The 18,606-nt window shown below is 41.3% G+C and overlaps 2 protein-coding genes and 1 long non-coding RNA gene across 5 annotated transcripts in view; 1 reads left to right on the top strand and 2 right to left on the bottom strand.

Annotated features, from left to right (window-relative positions):
* Positions 1-227: 227 nt before the first annotated feature.
* Positions 228-4,084, bottom strand: LOC128150235 (uncharacterized). Its single transcript, XR_008237991.1, has 3 exons — positions 4,072-4,084; positions 1,418-1,528; positions 228-468 (listed from the first exon to the last, which is right to left on the bottom strand). It is a non-coding gene; the product is annotated as an uncharacterized LOC128150235 (long non-coding RNA).
* MIXL1 (Mix paired-like homeobox) lies at positions 1,154-2,343 on the top strand. The gene is made up of 2 exons (XM_052806269.1): positions 1,154-1,468; positions 1,543-2,343. Exons 1-2 carry the CDS (start codon positions 1,154-1,156, stop codon positions 2,011-2,013), a joined length of 786 nt encoding a protein of 261 aa, XP_052662229.1. The 3' UTR covers positions 2,014-2,343.
* A 787-nt stretch (positions 4,085-4,871) lies between the features above and the next one.
* The window catches only part of LIN9 (lin-9 DREAM MuvB core complex component), a 40,731-nt gene continuing 26,996 nt past the window's right edge, over positions 4,872-18,606 (bottom strand). For all 3 annotated transcript variants that reach the window (XM_052806266.1, XM_052806267.1, XM_052806268.1), the window contains 7 exons: positions 18,288-18,407; positions 18,035-18,136; positions 11,972-12,052; positions 8,413-8,538; positions 7,864-8,046; positions 7,656-7,753; positions 4,872-6,276 (listed from right to left, as the gene is read on the bottom strand). In XM_052806266.1, coding sequence (XP_052662226.1) covers positions 6,171-6,276; positions 7,656-7,753; positions 7,864-8,046; positions 8,413-8,538; positions 11,972-12,052; positions 18,035-18,136; positions 18,288-18,407 — 816 coding nt within the window. In that variant the 3' untranslated portion in view covers positions 4,872-6,170. The remainder of the gene's footprint in view (positions 6,277-7,655; positions 7,754-7,863; positions 8,047-8,412; positions 8,539-11,971; positions 12,053-18,034; positions 18,137-18,287; positions 18,408-18,606) is intronic.

Raw genomic sequence — 18,606 nt, 5'->3', positions numbered from 1 at the left:
ACCACCGTGCCCTCTCGTTACAGAGCTAATTGAGAACGCTGTACAAGTCTCATGTTTCTGACCGCCGTCTGCAGACTACAGGCCATGATTTCAGGAACAAACGACCTAGAAACTTCATTAACGAGAGCACCTGGATTGCTACACGTGTAAAAGCACAGAGGTACAAACACTTCAGGAACAAAACTTTGAAAAATGGCTTTTAACGATCAAAGCACCGTACGGGGGGCAAACCCATTTTGAAGTGCCTTGGCGATGGTCAGGCATAGAGCCTTGTTGGAGTGTGCGGGCAACGTTTCGGCGCGAGACTCTCTCCAGCTGGGAAACAGTTATCGCAGAAGTGCCTGGGCTGCGTGAGTGCGAGCGGGAGTGCGCACGCATTAACCAGTGGGTGGAAAAGGTGATGACACCAGCGTCTGTCTCTGCCCCGTCTGAGCTGCTGGGGCTCCCCAGGTGGATCTAACTTGCATCCTGAAAAGAAAAGAGATGGTTTTGCAGCAGCGGCAGCAGGCGCAGCAGGAGGCTGCACGCCGGGCGCACAGCTGGCAGCGGAGCACTGCAAACACAGCAGCCGCGGCCACGGGAAGGGATTAACTTTTGTTTACTTTGAGTCTCACACTAGGCGAGATCCCTCCCTCGCCAAAGCGGACAGCTGCTGGAAAACACCCTCCTCCGCGCCGGCGGCGGGAGGGAGGGAGGGAGGGAGGCAGCCAACTCCGTAACCGTATCGGCCCAGATGCTGTATCGGAAATAACCCAGCTGCGGGACCGGGACCGGGCCCTACCCGCGGCGCCAGCCTCCCGGCGCCGACTTGTTTTGCCCACGCGAGGCGGACGCTGCCCGCGTTCCCTGCAGGGAGCCGAGCGCCGCCGGCCGTCGTCACCCACCCCCTCGGGCACGCGTGGGGCTGCGGTGCCCCGGCCGCCGCCGCCGCCGAGGCCTCGGGGCTGAGCGAGGCGGGGGCCGCCCCAAGCCGGCACCCCACCAGCAAAGCCCGGGGTGCGGGGCCCGGCGGCTCGGCGGGGTGCCCGGACCTCGGCGCCCACCTTCCCCGCGGGGCCGTGCCGCCCCCCGCCGAACCCCCGCCCCCGCCGAGCCCCCTCCCCGGCTATAAAGGGCGGCGGGACGGCCCGGGCCCCCTCCTCGCCCGCTGACCATGGCCGCGCTGCGCTTCGGGGAGCCCCCGGCGGAGCCGCCCGCCTTCCCCGCAGGCAGGTGGGCGGGGGGCGGCGGGCCCGACCCGGCCTCGCCCGCCCTCAGGGCGCTTCCCCCGGCGGGCCGGGCCGGGGGGGCGGCGGCGGCGGAGCCGTCGGAGGGGGCGCCGGCGGCCTCGCAGCGTCGGAAGCGGACCAGCTTCACGGCGGCGCAGCTGGAGACGCTGGAGCTGGTCTTCCAGGACACCATGTACCCCGACATCTACCTGCGGGAGAAGCTGGCCGACGCCACGCAGATCCCCGAGTCCCGCATCCAGGTGAGGGGCGCCGGCCGCGCCGCTCCGCTCCGCCCGGGGCCGCCCTCACCGCCGCCCTCTCTCTCTCTCCTCAGGTCTGGTTCCAGAACCGGCGCGCCAAGTCCCGCCGCCAGCGGGGACCGCCCCGCCCCGGCCCCGCCGCCCCCCCGGCCGCCGAGCCGCCGCCGCCGCCACCGGGCTTCCCGCCGCCGCCCCGCTTCGCCGCCCTGCGCGCCCCGGAGCGGCCCCGCCGGGTCCTCCCCGGCCTGGCCCAGATCGTCCGGATCAAGGAGGAGGGCTCGGTGCCCTACGAGTGGCCGCCGGCCGCCGCCTTCCCCCCCGGCCCCGGCTTCGAGGGCTTCCCGCCCAGCCAGCCCGGCGGGGCCGAGGCCGCCTCCTTGGCGGGGCCGCCGGCGGCCGTGGGGAGCGCGGCCGGTCCCTACCCGCCGGGCCGCGCCTTCTGCGGGCAGTACTCGCCGGTGTCGGACGCCGAGGACACCAGCGGCTACTCGGAGTCGGGCTCGGAGTGGGAGGAGAACGCCCTCGGCGCCTTCCGAGCCCTCTGAGCGCCGCCCCGGGGTCGGGGACGGGACCCCCCGGCCTGGGGGCGAAGTCCTGCCCCGCCAAACGCCGTCCCGGGGTACGCGGCTCCGGCGGGGAGCAGCCCCGTACCGTGCTACCTCACCCCTGCTCTGCGACTGTTGCACTTTATCCGGTAGTAACTGATTTTACCTATTTATTTAAGAAAGATAGGGGTCAGCTCCGTCAGCTGAGGGCATCTTTTTACACGGTATTTAAAGATTTCCGTGAGGCTGTTTTGTATTCCTATTTAACCTTCTCTAGCCAAAAAGCTAACCAAATCCACTGTTTTGGGGGTGGGGGCTGGCCTTAGAAAAGTAGAAGAGTGGGGATGGCCTGTCGGGATTTTTTGACCGAGGGGGAAAAAAATAAAAATAAAGGTTTACGTTTTTGCTCTACTTGTGTGTGTACCTGGGGCACAGACAAGGTTTCTTACCTTGACCGACGGTGTGGGGCAGAGAACAGAGGTGGCAGAACATCCCAGCTGCAGGTTCTCTTCCCAGGTCCTGGAAAGCCACAGCTGCAGTTCAGGTGTGAATAAGGGATCTCGGGGGCCTGAAGGAAAGGTTACAAAAATGCCTTAAACCCTCTCTGTCAGTATTTGCTTTAGATCTGCTTTAAGCAACCACCCCCATTCCTTAACGAAAATGCAAATTTACGGCCTAAGTAATACAAAACCCAAACCTTCAAATCATTGTCTTGCTCAGACAAAAGCCTCGACTCTGCCACTTAAGCCAAGGTTAATGTTAAACTACAGAAAAGTAGGAGTATTTTGTGAACGCTGTAAAGGCGCTTTAGCTTTGAATTTGAATGCTAGGGACTACACAGAAGCTGTTTGCATGATGGGTAGCAGGCTGAATGGCTCTGCACTGAGAACACCAGAAGTAGTAGTAACAGAAGCCTCTCCTGTAATTCAGTCAATTTATTAAGGAAGGATATATTACTATATAAGTATTTTGAGGATAAGGCCAATTCTTCCTGCCTACAAAGCTGTGCTTCAGAGCAAGGTGTAAGACTCCAGTTATGGAAGAGCACCTGAATGCCATGAGGCTGTCATGGTTTGGAAGCACAGAAAAAGTCACCTGGGTACTGGTGGCAGAAATACCCTGTATTGGAAATCATGCCCCACAAAATAAGGTTACCAATGCACAAAATCCCTCAGTGTCACCCCATAACATACCTGTGCTTGCAAGATCTGGGATAGCTGAACCGTGGCTGAAGTGCAAGCATGTAAGGCTAAGTGGTATAGCAGGACTGCTGATTAATATTCTCCCGTCAAAAACCAGAGCTTGTCCTCGGGGAAAAAAAAAAAAACCCAAACCCCAACCAAACACACATGAAGAAAAACCAACCAACCAACCCAAGTCAGATGCTGTCTGCCCCAGGTGGACTTGGGTTACGTTAGGGGTCAGGAAGACCTCAGAAGAGAAGTACTTACAGGAGGAGACAGAAAATGAGACAATTATTTCTTGGGGGTGCAGGGTGAATTCAAGTTTACTGACTCTAAGAAACCAAACTAACTTGTTCTACTCCTGCAGACTTAAGTTACAGTAGTCGTAGTGAGTTCTTGAGATTCCTGCTACACTTAGGCCACATTCAGCAGCAACAGTCATATCTGTTACTGTATTTCACCAAAACACAACAACATTAACTCTGACCCAACATATTGGCAACTGAGAGGAAATGCAGCCTCTTGAAGAGAAGCAGCGTGTATATTCATTCACATTGCCCATGTGTGTTGGCTAAATGACATATGAAAGTACATGGATACTTTTATCACAAATTATCTATCTTCCTGTTATGTTACATTACCTTGCAATGATTAAAAAAACCACTTCAGCACAAAACACGTTGGAAAGAGCACATTTGAGAATCCACATGTAAAAAACCACCATACCTATGGAATCAGAGTTAAGATTGGAGCGTGGTCGTTATTACAATGTATTCTGTATCCAGCAAGAAATGAGTTTGTCATGAAAAGCAGGTTCCCAAATCCTCTTTGCTGAATACCATTCTTGGTAGCGGTATCTACCAGCATCTACAACGTCTCTCTCTCTCAGTTTGGGGTGCTTGCTATCAACAGGGCACAGTTAGCCTCTGTGACTGCCTGGTGTTTTGTATCGGGAAGTCCTATTCCCAAAAAGCATTCAATGCATATGCTTAACTCGTCAGTATGCGAGCAGAGTCCTGACAGAGCCTTAAGGGAGTACGGAGGTGCGGGAGTACGGAGGTTTGTACCGTAAGCCAGCGGGCTGCTGCTGGAAAAGGCAGTCCTTGCTGTTCCCTTGTGCTAGCATGGGCGCCCACTGCCCCTGGCAGCGAGCGAGCTCAGTGTGCTATGCAGGCGGAAAAGTCGACAAGAAGGGTGAACTGTTCTTCAGCAGCACAGCTCCCTGAACCGGCATGCTAGCGGGGTTTATGAGCAGCAGATGACAAGGACAGGGGTGCGAGGGGATGGTTCCTTTTTCCTGAGTTAACTGTTAGTTACTGTCAGACTAAACCTATGTGCCTTAAGTTAGGCTTTGGCACCTTTCTCTGTTTAAATGAAAGGGGTGGTGGGAGCGGACCTTTCCATCTTCTTTACCAAACGGATGGTAACACCACAAAAAAATGGGTAAAGTAATTACAAAAGCAATTGCAGGGACCACTGCAATGTTCTATTGCATTATTAGAGGTAAATTTCCATGGGTAACTCAGCAAAATTAGTGTTTAGCATTATTTTGTAATATCACTTGTAAAGTTTCTAGATACCTTTTAGAACAGCTATTCACCTTGTCCGCATAACATTTCATTTTCAGCAATTAACTTCTCTTAAAAAAATGACCTGAGACCATCTGCAACAAAGTTTGCATTTTTGTGAAATATATCAACTCTCATAGGTCAATTTATTCAGAGTTACAAATTTCATTGAGAATAAAAGATTTATGCATTTCTCTTAATTAACAGAACAAGTTTAGCTAAATATAAACTCTGCACTAAAGTTTTGCAGTGGCACAATACCAACACAGAATACAGAAGCATCTTTAAACTATACAAAATTTTAAAATTGAAAATAATCCTGTTTACATATTCTTTATACATTAACATATAAAAGACCTCATTTAATGAGGCATCTAAAAGAATCAAAAACATCTCTACAGCTATCTCTGAAAATTCGTATCTGGAAACAATTCATTACACAGAAGCTTTACAAGACTATTTAAACAAACCAATACACACTTTTTACAAGATTAACATTCCAAAAGGTACTCATAGGCAGGTTGTCACTTTTTATTTTTGCAGTTTACCCCACTGGTTATCTTTAATTATAAAAATCTTCATATTTATATATGTTGGGTATTGTTGGATAACCAGTAATCTAATTAAAAAGTTGTGCAAAACAAACAAAAATTTGGAAAAACAATATGTTTAACCAGTCATTTATATAAAATACCAACTAAAACACTTCTTTTGCCCCGTGTGAAGGGAAAAAGCCATAACCAATCTCTTTCCAAAAAGTTACCAGTTACATTTTTATATTCCTTCATTAGACTCCTTCTATAAGTTATGATAAATTAAAAAGTTCCAACGAGACACTGACTGATCGACAGACCTGCCCAACATCCTGAAGTTTACAGCTTCTGTTTGCTGTCCGTATCCTGCTGCTGCTTCTTTAGCTCAGGAACACTCAGCCTGCGTTGTCACCACACTACCTGGAGGCTGAAATGGCAACCCTCCACACCTACACAGAAGTGTAGCTTTACATAACAAAGACCTGCCATGTGGCTACTAACGTGAGCCATTTCCTCTTCATCACTTCTAACATACCAGGAGAGCCAACAGCAAGGTGTGCAGAATTAATCTGAACTTTTAAAAACTAAGTTCAAATTATATGAAAGTATGTTTTCAAGTTTATTATAATAAATGCAATTACTAAGAGATTACCAGTTAGCAAAACTACTGTATGTGAATAACAAATGGAGAAATCTAATGTAATGCTGGCCAGTAATGCTGGTTTTCTTAAGAAGCAGATATAATATATTTAAAAGGGTCCTTTCTGAGAGGTTTTCTTTTCCCTTATCTTCTGGCAGTTAGGATATTTGGTGAAGCCTATATAAAGGAAGAGGATTTTCCAGAACTACTTGCTGTACACTTGAAAAAGTTTTCAGTCTCTGTTGGTGTTATTAGCTGCAAAAGCATGTAAATTTCCCATCTGGCTCAGACCACTTTGAATATGTGCAACATGGATCTCAACATTGTTCTGAAAACAGCTACAGGAAGAAAAGAAGAAGAAGAAAAAAAGTAACATTTTTTAAGAGTTGGGTTTTTTTAAGTAAAACTCATATTTAAGAGCTGTGTCTGAATATTTCTACAGTGAAAATCAAGGTACGAACATAGCCAATGCAAAAATTCAGATGACTCAGTAGTACATACCAATACAATTTGATAGAGACATATGTAAGAATAACATTTGCACAAACAGCTGCATGAAATCAAGAGTTACTGACTCGGGTACTTCAAAGAAAACTTTAACACGACCAGAGTTAATGAAATAAAAATATTATGAAAAGATGCTAAAATGCCCCAAATAAATACAGTGAAATGGAAACATCACCCTCTTCGCAGCGTACATCACCTTTAGTTGAATCCATTCCAACGTGCAATTTGCAGTGTTGATTATAGAGAAGTTTCACTAATGCTTGGGGTTTATTTTTGTTTTTGCTAATGAAAAAATGCTATACACCAGCATTTCTCAATAATTATTTTTAAATTAAAAGGCCATCCTACTACCTTTGCCAAAAAAGAAAAAAAAAAAAAAGAAGAAAAAAAGAAATTCATATGTGCAGCCTCCCATTATTATGTAGCAATAGGAGTATGGAGGGTATAAGGAAATACGCAGCATTTAGGCATATTTTCTAAATTATGTAATTTAGCAGCATTACAATTATTTAAAAAATCCTGGTCACAAATTGCTGGAGGCTGCAGTGTACTCCACACAAGTATCACCACATTCTTGCCATCACCACATTCTTGCTATTTTTATAATGCTTCCTCAGGCACCTGCTTGTGACAACTGTTGAAAAATGGCCCATCTAGACTAGATGGGCCTTTGATCTGGCACAATATGTGTGTTTTTTGGTTTCAAATATTGCTGATGGAAGCTGGTCAGAAGCTATAATTGTCTCTATGCCAGCTTTTGATATTTACGTACAAGAGGTTGAGTAACTATGCAAAAAGAACACCAAAATCATACTGTTCTGTGGTTTAAAGAACTTATATTTACTAGTGGGACTTCAAAGTCTGAAAATGTTCCAAAATAACTTATTAGCTGTCATAAACGACTGAAGAGCAAGAAAGTCTAGTTGTTGCTGCATCAATGTAGCACACACTTACTTTGTTCTTCTCTCTCTCTTTTTTTTTTTTTTTTCTTTTAAGATCAGGTTACTTCACTGATAGGTTCAAACAGAAAACTCCTAGTTTCACACTCCCTTTATGAAGTCCCATTTTAAATGGGACCATTCATTCCTATAAGTAAAAGTTACCAGATTAAAACCCTTAATTATAATCATTGTTCATCTCTAAAATACAGTAAGAATTGCTTGCTGGCACAAAACATGTAATTAAGAATTAAATATTCAAAAAGTAATACCTGATATTTGAGGAGTCTATTGAATTCTTAATGTCATTTAATGAATCTGTTAGTGATTTAAATTCAAAGGAATTGAGATCACCTCCTTCTGCTAGACACTGTAGGAGAAGAAAACAAAAAAATGTTCTCACAGTTCAGCACAAAGAAACTGACAGAGCTTTAATACTACGTATTTTATGGTAGAAACTATTTTTTGCAAACATTTTACCTTAATTTGCAGTAATATTGCTGTAAGTCTAGAGATAAGATCAGTTAAATTTTCACTCTCAACACAAAGCTGTCCTGTTGTCAAGGAATTTGCTTGCCTGACGATCTCCTGAGCCTCCTCTTCACACCTACGCCTCAGATCTGTTGGCTGGTCGGCAGGCTGGAGGCCTTGGTCAGGAGCAAGCTGCATAGATATAACGAAGAGAAATTAAGAATAAAGATCTCCTTTGCATTTAGTGTATGTGTGAAATGATAAATGATTTCAAAGAGAGTTCACAGGTACACAGTACACAGTATTTTTTCTTCATTTATGTACATGTATGTCTATTTCAAAACCGGCCACTGGCATCAGCAAAAGTGTCTGTTTTCTGGTAAAAGAAACAGAGACAGATAAAGGCAGAGACAGAGAGAGAAGGAATCCAATGCAGCTACTACTAGTTTCACTTCAAAGTGACCCCCACCTACACCCTATTCCCAGAAAATACTGATTTTTTTTGTACTTAGGTTAAGCAAAGCCAACAGGTATATACAGATTCCAGCAAAATCTTACCTCATAACAATACTGTTGAACTTTATGCAAAACTTTATTTAAGTCTTTGTTTAGTTGTTCTAGATCTAGAACAATAGTTGCATATCTCCTCTGAAACTCAATGCCTATTGGCATAGAATAGGATTTCTGTGGAAAAGACAAAGCATACTAAAGTTAATGCAATACTGTACATTTATATCTTTTGAATTCATCAAAAGGAATTTTCACTTGAAAATAATACTGACATATTTGGAATCCCAGTGTTTAATAGAAAAATGTTAATATACAAAATATTAAAACATAGTATCACTATTTAAAACCCCAAGTGACAACTGTGTAATAACTATCATGCTTTCATTCTCTTCATAAAGTGCTATGATAATCTGTGGTGGTAAATGCTACAGAAGATGACTGTGGTCTGACCTTATTTCCCCAGTAGTTGGGTATGGCTTCTCTCTACCATACGAACAGAAAACTATCCTGTCAATAGGAGAGCAGTATAGGACAATATGGCCACGACCACCTCTGCTGCAGGATGGGAGGCACAGTTGTCTAGTAAGTTAGTGGTCACTTGAGGATGACTCAGTGCTATGTACCTTCTGTTACAGCTAACAGTTCTGCCAAAAAAGAAGGTTACTAGAGCTTATATTTGGTAACGTAAGTATTTTGGGTAAGCACAATTCTCCACAAAAATAAATACCAGAATACAGTACTTTTTTCTTACACTGTTTTCAAAATGTGTCTTGACACTGTTTGGGTGATATTTATGAAACTGAAACAAAACATACAATATATTACAAAATTTCCTCCACAAATGGCCTCTTGCAAGATAAGCTGGATCCATTTCCACTGCTTCTCAGCCACAAATCTGAGATACAGGTCCCTCATATGATTAAATCTGTAGCTATAGAATTTACAGCACGAGATAAAGCAAATTGCAAAGTCAAGAGCCTTCATCAGGAGGATCCAGGTCAAAAACTCAAAATCAAGGCTTCAGTTATCAGTTCAGTTCAAAGTTCCCCATTAAAGTTAATCACTGAAATAATCTCCAGGGATTTATAAGTCTGAATATCAGATTAATAGGGCTTTAAACAAACACCATAACTTCAGAATTCACCTAAGAGCAAACTGGAAACCGCATAAATTTGACATACTTCCTCCAGCTCTGGAACGTAAGGAAAAAATTGTAACTTTCTGACCTTCTTCAGTGACCAGCCCCCCTAGAGCTCCAGGTTAGCTGTGAAAGCTGCACACAATTGTGAACTCCCCATCAGAGAGGAAAAGCTAAGGGCACTCCATGCTAGTGACGATAAAAGAAATATTTCTCAGCACCAGCACTATTTCCGATCCAGGAGCAATCCAAGATCTGGAAACACTGACAAACAGCTGAACTGGCAGACAAAAGATGGACGGCTTTCAGTAAATGGAAGCAGATAACACCTCTCTCACCGAGCATCTACATGCTTCTCTGGAACAACCAGCATCACCTTTACCTTGTCTTTATCACAGGTCAAGTGAAAAAACAAACTAGCCATCCTTTTTATTTAGATTTGTTTATCCAAATGGCTATCAGAAGTGTGTTCACTGTTTTATGTATATGGTAACTTGTTCATAGCCTGCAACCAAGATGAGTATAGTGATGTCAAGATGCTTAACTATTAATAAGCTGTCCTTTCAGAAAAATTAAATAGAAAATGTGCAGTTGCACGTATTAATAGCTGCTCTGAAGGCATCCCCTGTTTCATGTAAATTTATTATTATTGCCAGATAACAATGGACTACATTCAGCACCAGTTCTGATTTTGGTCAGTTCTGTTTATTTCTATATTGGATCAGTCATTAAAAAAAAAAAGGTCTCCACGAAAGGATTGCTTTAAACCAAACAGTGGTGTTACTCTAACAATTATCAAATCACAATTGTATGAATTATTATCAAAGTCTGACAATTAAACTATACCTGAACAAACTCAAAGGATTCTATTTTATTAATGTTCAGGTATGTTCTTGATGTTCAAGTGGATTGGTACCGGAAAAAGATTCTTGTTCAGAGAATATACGTTTTAAAGGAGAAACAACATATACTCAGTGACACAAACGTAGATGGGATTGCCAAGGGACAAAGAGGGTTAGAAGACAGCCTAAGAATATGGCCCAATAGAAAGGTATCACGTCCTCTATTTTTATCAGGACAGCCTTGAACAGTAACGGAGGTTGCGTTATGATTGCTGGTTTACAAAGGAAACAGCACAAGGAAGAATTTCAAAAGTATCTCAAAGTCCTTATCTAGGCTACAACTGAACTAAAATACATCAAATTTAATGTTTATTTCTAAACCCCCTTCTTCCCCATTGCTTTTTTGCTCTTTCAATTTTGTGGAATAAGAACGTCAAGGAAAATAACAATACAGTTAATTTATGACTTAGTAGCCAAGTGACATGTTAATATCTGGATTTTTTGTCAGAGAAAGGCTACTGTAATTTCTATGGATTTCCTTATCTATGCAAAAATACTAATATCTCAGTAAAACCAGGAAGTTTTTTAGTTTGTTTTAAGAAGAGTTGGTAATTTTTCAGTACCAGTTACAGGTTGCAATGGTATGTTTTAATCTTGCTTCTTTTTGCATCTATTTTAATTATTAATAGGCAAAATTAAAAGAGAAAACATTTGTTGCACAGGAAAAAATAACAGTGACTGAAATGATAACGCAGTTTTGAAGAGCAGCATCACAGCACAAAAGAAGAAAATTACAGAGATGTAGGGATGGGTCAGTAGGAAGCAGAACAACAGAACGCACATGCACACATGATCGCTGAAGGGACAAAGACAGAAATTGTACCACAATAAATCAAATCCTTCAACATTCAAATATTTTACATGGGAAAAATCAGCTTTTTGGTTTCAAGAAATAAAAAGGACTCCTCTTCCTCTCCACAAACCTTTAGCCTTCTGTCTGTACGTTGTAGAGACAACTGTCTGAATGGATGCTAGCAGAAGGTTGAGACTGATAGCTTTCCACTTTCAAGTTGATTGATAGCCATGGCTGGTAGAAGAGGCACTCTTATCATTTTGATTTACTGACTGATGATTAGATAAAGCCTAGCAAGAAAAAATATTCTGCTGCTGCTAATTATGCTGTAGCTGCTCTGGTACTGTAATTTTAAATGCTGGTTAAGGGCACTCAGAGCTTTATATAGAAAATCTCTGAACTGAGTTATTGTTTCAGCCAGAAAGCTAAATAAATAAGTACCTACCATCCACAAAATAAAATTACGATGTCTTACCATATAAACTTGTACCCAAGATTCTCAAAGTACATAGTATTTCCTTACTTTACATGTCAACTGACATATGCTATCCTGATGTTAACGTTAACCAGTTTCCAAAGCATAATGCTTTCAAAGGAGAATCATATTTGAAACAACTGACCTCTCTGACTTGTCTTTAAAAAAATAATCAAAAAATCTCACGTTATAGAAAGTGATAAAATACAGATTTTATCTAGACTCTAGTTTTAATTGTATCTATTTGCATTAGCTGCCAAAGCATATCCTGTTTTAAGAACTGAAGAGAACATTCTCACCAGCTTTTCTGCTTCTGTATTCATCTCTCTCAATTGTTTGATGTGTTCCTTCTTGATCATAAGGATTTTCGATAACCTGGTCTAAAAACAAAGGAACTATTTTTAGAATGAATAGATCCTTAAGCAGTTTTGAAATGACATAGAAATTCAAGATAATAAAATGTGTGTTTCTTTCATAATTTTAAAATACATTTCTCAGTTATTCATCAAGTTAAGATGCAGAAATAAAAATTAATTAAAATTAAAGGGTGGATTTTCCAGAGATTTTTAAAGCATTTTCAAGTGCTCTAGATTGGAGAATGCTAAAATCCATCAGCCCAAATTCTCTATAGTAAGACTAATATAGTTTATGACCAGCTAGAGACTGAAGAACCTTCTTTTTTTGCAGCCTGAAGGGAAGCGAAGGGTGTTATCATCATGTAGTACAATTAATATCACTCACCTTACCATACCTTTTTTCACACAGTTCTCAGCTGTGTCCTCGACTGAGCACTAGCCCTTTGTGTATACTCCTGCAGTAAAACCTGGTATACAGGTTGGATCTATTTTATACAGAATAACTCTGGGCTTTCCATTTCCCTCTTTCATAATGGGAATACCCTGTTTCTGCTGCCCTTGGGACCTAGCAGGCTGAGGTGGAAATCACTGGGAATGCTCTCAACACACACATCACTCCTAAAACTATTCATACTCTCTAGGGCCCTGAGAGAAATCCTAGCTCCACTACTACCAGCAACAGTTCTATTACTGATGTAAACAGAGCCAAGATTTCAGGTTTTATAAATTTCAAAGGGGTTAACAGCATCCTAGTAGTGGAACGTGGGACTGGGAGAAATAGGAACACCTAGTTCAACACACATCTGCTTATATATAATCGTCTTTGTTGATTTTCAAGTTCAGTCTTAATGCAGCCAGGTTTCTCACCCTCCCAAATCCTAATGGAAAATTGTTCCAGGACTTCTTTCAGCTAGTTATGAATCTCCTTGGAATTTCCATGTTAAATGCATTCTTGTTCACTTCATAGTAATTTGTTCTGCCAAAGCTGTTTTTCAGCTAAATATAGGCTCTCCCTCCTTGTATTTATCCCTGTTTATTCAGAGACAGTAAAAGCATCTCTCCACTGTTCTTTCACTAAACTAATCACAACCCAAGCCTTTCCAGTCTCCTCTCCCATAAAAGGTTCTTCATCTCCTAAACTTTTGTGGCCCTTTCTGTATCTTTTTTCCATTCACTGTCATCTTTCCTGAATGTGAGCAACAGAAAGCCTGTGCCAGTATTCCAAATAACAGACCTATAAACTAGACCTGTAAAACAGCATCAATACTTCTCATTCTACCACAAATACTTTGCCAGATGCATCTTATGAACAGATGGCAAGCCATGGTCAGATGCACAGAGGCAATACTGCATAGGTTATCACTCTTCCAATTCTAGCTGCTCATTTCTGTCCTTGTGCTGTCCCCCAGTGCCCGTGCTGAACAGCACTTGCATTTTTGCAGCTACATGAAGAACTCAGCCAGGGAACTGACAATGACAAAATAATTAATTCAGAAAACGCGAGAAAAAAAGTTTTAAAATTTTTACTTGTGAGCTGGATTATCTCTCTGATCTAGTTTCTAACACACCACACAAATGCTCATGTTGGCAAAAAAACACCTGAGAGGAAGGAAAGCACTGTACACTATCTGCCACTGCTGCCAAAAAGTTACTTGTCAAGCTCTGCTGTTGTCACCATCTGGCAACTGCCTAACATGTCTAAGTCCTCCTCCTTCATGAAGCTGGCGAGTCTCCATCTTAATGCAGAATATATTATTTGTCCCCAAAACTTGCAACGTATTTGGTGCTTAATATCTACTTTGATGTCCAGACATATTCGAGGATGCAGGGCTCTAGTTCTCCAGTTCATGAGCTTGGACTTTATATTCATCCTATTCCCAGATACACTCCAGAGATCAAGACAATCTGATTCTTTCTACAAGAAACTCTGACTTTTCAATGTATCTATGACGTCTACCAACTTTCTCTCATTGGCACATTTTATTAAATAGAATTCCATTTTCATTTGCCAGTATCAGCAGTGGATGCTTTAACTCAGTTCAGCCCTATTTTCCTTGAGAAATTCTTGCCTAACAGCTCTATTTTCAGCATAACTCATCCTGTTTACTGTTATAATTTATAGTTCTCATTAAACTGGAAATAAGTTTTTAGTACAATGCTTTTCCACATTAAAAGAGATGAAGGAACAACCCAACCAGTATGTTTAGATTCATACTTTAGATTTCATTTTTTAGTCAAAAGAACATTTATAAGAACACAAGCATTTCAAAGTAGTGTGCAATAACTTACTATGAAATATTTTCAAAATTTTTGTAAGCAGAAAATAGTAAAAAATCCAGTATCCATTTTCAGATTTTTCCTCCTGTATTTAAGTTGAGAAGATCACTCCTTTTTCCACCGCAATCAGGAAGACACCAATTCATTTTCTGAACGTGCTGCATTAACATACTCCCTCTACTGGACATGCAGCAACCCTGCAAACAATCTGTTTTGTCCTAGATTGTTTCCTTCCCAATCTAATTTTTTTCCTCAAAACAAAACAAGAAGGCTGGGGGGGGGAAGCTGTAGCTGAGTGCTTGGAAAAACATCCTCCAAATTTTAATACTGACTACAATGTAAGAATGTAATCTATCAATTTTGACCCACAGTATAGCCTATGAAATATTTAAGGATACATCACATATTGCATGTAAGCATGAAAGACTTTTAAAAAAAATTTATCACTGTTACTAACATTGTTGACTTTATTCTTCATATCATAATGTTAATTTTCGAGCCATTCATCTCCTAATACGCATATGTTTGTCCACAGTGAAAACCAGAAAGAATAGCAGTCTCTGATGCCAAAATACAAACACGTATAAATTAACATAAAGATTTAGAAAAACTAAGACTCACCAGTGTAGAACTATGATTAAAATAGTTGTCACAAGTCCCAGTGTTTGCTTATAACTGCAAGTTATACACAATGAGAATATCCCTAACATTTATTTGTCAGTGTCTGCACATGATTTTGGCTACATTTCCTTTCATTCCAAATTAATTTCAGAACCTGTAAAAGAGAACTAAGGAGCTGGGTTTGAAACCTTATTCAAGGTGTACTGCATTTTTTCTGTTTTGTCCAAAATAAAGTTTCCCCATGAAATTATTTATTCATGGTATCATAAATAATTGCCTGGCAATAGTTCTCCAGAAAGTTTTCTTTGAATCAAACGTTTTCTGATAATTTACTTCCTGAATCACCATTAAATCAGAATGAGGGCTTTGACTTTTTTACTGTACCAGTGCATAAGAAAGGCTAGAACATCTTTAATGGCTACCTTTAACATAAAAATACATCTGGACTGGTGAATGCAGTGCAATCAATAATCAGTATTCACCAGTCTCATGTATTTCACAACACCAAATTTCAGTAGCATCCTTAAACTTCTAATAAAAAAGTTGATGCTTAAAATGCTAGGCTTAAAAATAACGCACAGTCCTTCAGTAAATGCTTTTTAAGCCTCACAGTTCTTTATCAAAAAACTGGATAAAGTATTATGTTGCTCACATAAGCAAATGCCAAAAGCTGCGGCTTGATTTTGTTCAAAATCTTTTGACAGTCTGCAAAAATACATACTAATGCAGTATCTTTGTAAAATGCCACCATTTATAATACAAGCAAAAGGCCTATACTTTTAAAACTTAGATTTCCTTATAATGAGTAATAATATACCACCAAATGTGACTGAGAAACCACACTTTTTCACATTTAAAATACAGAAACAGTATCATAAACAAATCAACTTGACACACTAAATAGTTGTAAAGCTCAATACCCCTTAGTTACAGTCCTGGTTTTGTCTGGGATGGAGTTAATTCTCTTTCTAGTAGCTGGTACAGTGCTGTGTTTTGGATGTAGTGCAAGAGTAATGTTGATAGCAACAACTAAAACATCAGTGTGTTAAGTAGTGCTTATCCTAAGTCAAGGATTTTTCAGTTTCCCATGCTCTGCCAGGTGCACAAGAAGCTGGGAGGGAGCACAGCCAGGACAGCTGACCCTAGGCAAAGGGATATCTCATACCATAGAATGTCATGCTCAGTATATAAACTGGGAGAGTTGGCCAGGAGGGGCCGATCGCTGCTTGGGGACTGCCTGGGCATCGGTCAATGGGTGGTGAGCAATTAAATTGTGCATCACTTGTCTCTCTTGGGTTTTATTTCTCTCTCTTTTTGCTATCTTCCTTTTCATTACAATTATTATTATATTATTATATTTCAATTTTAAAGCTGTTCTTATCTCAACCGATGAGTTTTAATTCCCCCCCCCCCCCAATTCTCCTCCCCATCCCACTGGGGGCAGAGAGTGAGCGAGTGGATGCATGGTGCTTAGTTGCTGGCTGGGAGTAAACCACAACAGCTACCCAGTTTCATTGATCGTACTCAGTGACTCAAGTAGGAGGATAGCTGCAGATACAGTTTAGCAGCATAAACAAAGACCGCATCTTTTTGTGTATTTCACTTCTTAACATAATTAATCTTATAGCAACTACAACTATTTTAAATTTTCTTAGCTAAGCTAGATGCCAAGCCACCTTTTTCAAAATTAGCTTCATACAATAAGTTTCCCCTAAAAAACTGAATAGATCATTCTGTCAAATAAAATTCATTATGTGGAATGGCCAAAATAGTAGTGTCTCCTGTGAGCCACAGACAAAACTTGATTCTTTTGACCAATTACATACACTTTAAAATTTGAGAAGTTGTGCTGGTTTTGGCTGGGATAGAGTTAATTTTCTTCATAGTAGCTAGTATGGGGCTATGTTTTGGATTTGTGCTGAAAACAGTGCTGGTAACACAGGGATGTTTTCGTTATTGCTGAGCAGTGCTTACCCAGAGCCAAGGCCTTTTCTGCTTCTCACCCCACCCCACCAGCAAGGAGGCTGGGGGGGCACAAGGAGTTGGGAGGGGACACAGCCAGGACAGCTGACCCCAACTGACCCGAGGGATATTCCAGACCATACGATGTCACGCTTAGCATATAAAGCTGGGGGAAGAAGAAGGAAGGGGGGGATGTTTGGAGTGATGGCGTTTGTCTTCCCAAGTCACTGTTAGGTGTGATGGAGCCCTGCTTTCCTGGAGATGGCTGAACACCTGCCTGCCCATGGGAAGTGGCGAATGAATTCCTTGTTTTGCTTTGCTTGCCTGTGCAGCTTTTGCTTTACCTATTAAACTGTATTTGTCTCAACCCATGAGTTGTTTTCTCACTTTTACCCTTCTGATTCTCTCCCCCATCCCACTGTAAGGGAAGCGAGTGGCTTTCATTGTTAAAGAATTCAATCACAGATCTTAAGCTAAGCCAACATGAGCAATTACATTCTTCCATCATCCTCAAGAGTAACTTGCTTCGATGAGTTTTGATATTCAATGAATCTCAGCTTCCTAACATTATTTGTCCGTGCTCTTCTGAACTGATGTACAAAAATCACTGATGAATTATTTCATAAAGATGAAGACAAAAAACAGTTTTCTTATCTATAACATGTATGTTTGCTTTCAGGGAAAAGAGTGCTTCTTTTCTTCTCCAAGAGGGTAGGACATTACATAACATAAAATGCAATATTATACAATATATGATAATGCACATGGGCAAATGTTCTTTACATAATGCAAGTATATTTTAAATAAAAAAAAGCCTTAACACAGTACAAAGTTTGCAGGTAGAAATAATATCTTTTTTTGGACCAAGTGATAGAGTTGGGAAAAATAAGACACGCTTTTGGAGACATAAGCCCCTTCTGCAGTCTGAAGAACAGCATATTTCAAAGCTTATGAACAAGTCAGAAAATTAAGAAGGGGTGGTAGGAGGGATAAAAACAAATATTATTAATTTATTTTCAAAAGTTAATTTGGATATCATCATATCTGTCATAAATCAACAGAAGGTCATTTAACTGCAGAAGAATTGGCAGAATAAACACCAAAGGACAATACACAACAAAATTAAAAGTTACAGTTAACACTTACCACTTGAATCAGGAATTCTACTGGAAAGCCTCCTAGTGTTTCACTATCTGTGCCTGAAATTTTGTTTTTCCACGAAGATTGTCCTAATAAAGGATCACTGTCCTATACAAGAAAGAACATTTAATTTAACAGCTTATTTTTAGAGGGATTTGCTAAAATTTTTATCTTGCTGAATAACCTCAGAAGATTAATCTCAAAAACTGTTTAAAGTGACAGCTTCAGTGATTCATATTACATGAAAAAAGTAACTTACTGTAATTGGAGACTGGAGTGAAGGTGTATAATGCAACCGGGGAGGGGTCATAAAGAACCTTGAAGGCCGTTGTTTCTGTCCAAAGGCAGCAATTGGCATGGTTTCATGAGGCTCGTTACTCTAAGACAGGAAAAGGAAGGATATACTTCAGCTGTCAGATTAATTAATTTTACAACCTTTTGCAATATATAATTTATTTCTGGAGTCTGGACTAGCCATGCCCATCCACGCCCCAACCCAACAATGTTAAAAGATTAACGTTTTGCTTTTGGGCTAGCAGGAGCTCCAAAATCATATTCCATTGCTAGAGTTTTCGAAG

The sequence above is a fragment of the Harpia harpyja genome, chromosome 13 (genome assembly GCF_026419915.1).
Source record: "Harpia harpyja isolate bHarHar1 chromosome 13, bHarHar1 primary haplotype, whole genome shotgun sequence".
In the NCBI taxonomy this organism is placed as follows: domain Eukaryota; kingdom Metazoa; phylum Chordata; class Aves; order Accipitriformes; family Accipitridae; genus Harpia; species Harpia harpyja.
Note: the sequence above shows the minus strand (reverse complement) of the source record. Positions and strands in the feature narration are given on the sequence as shown.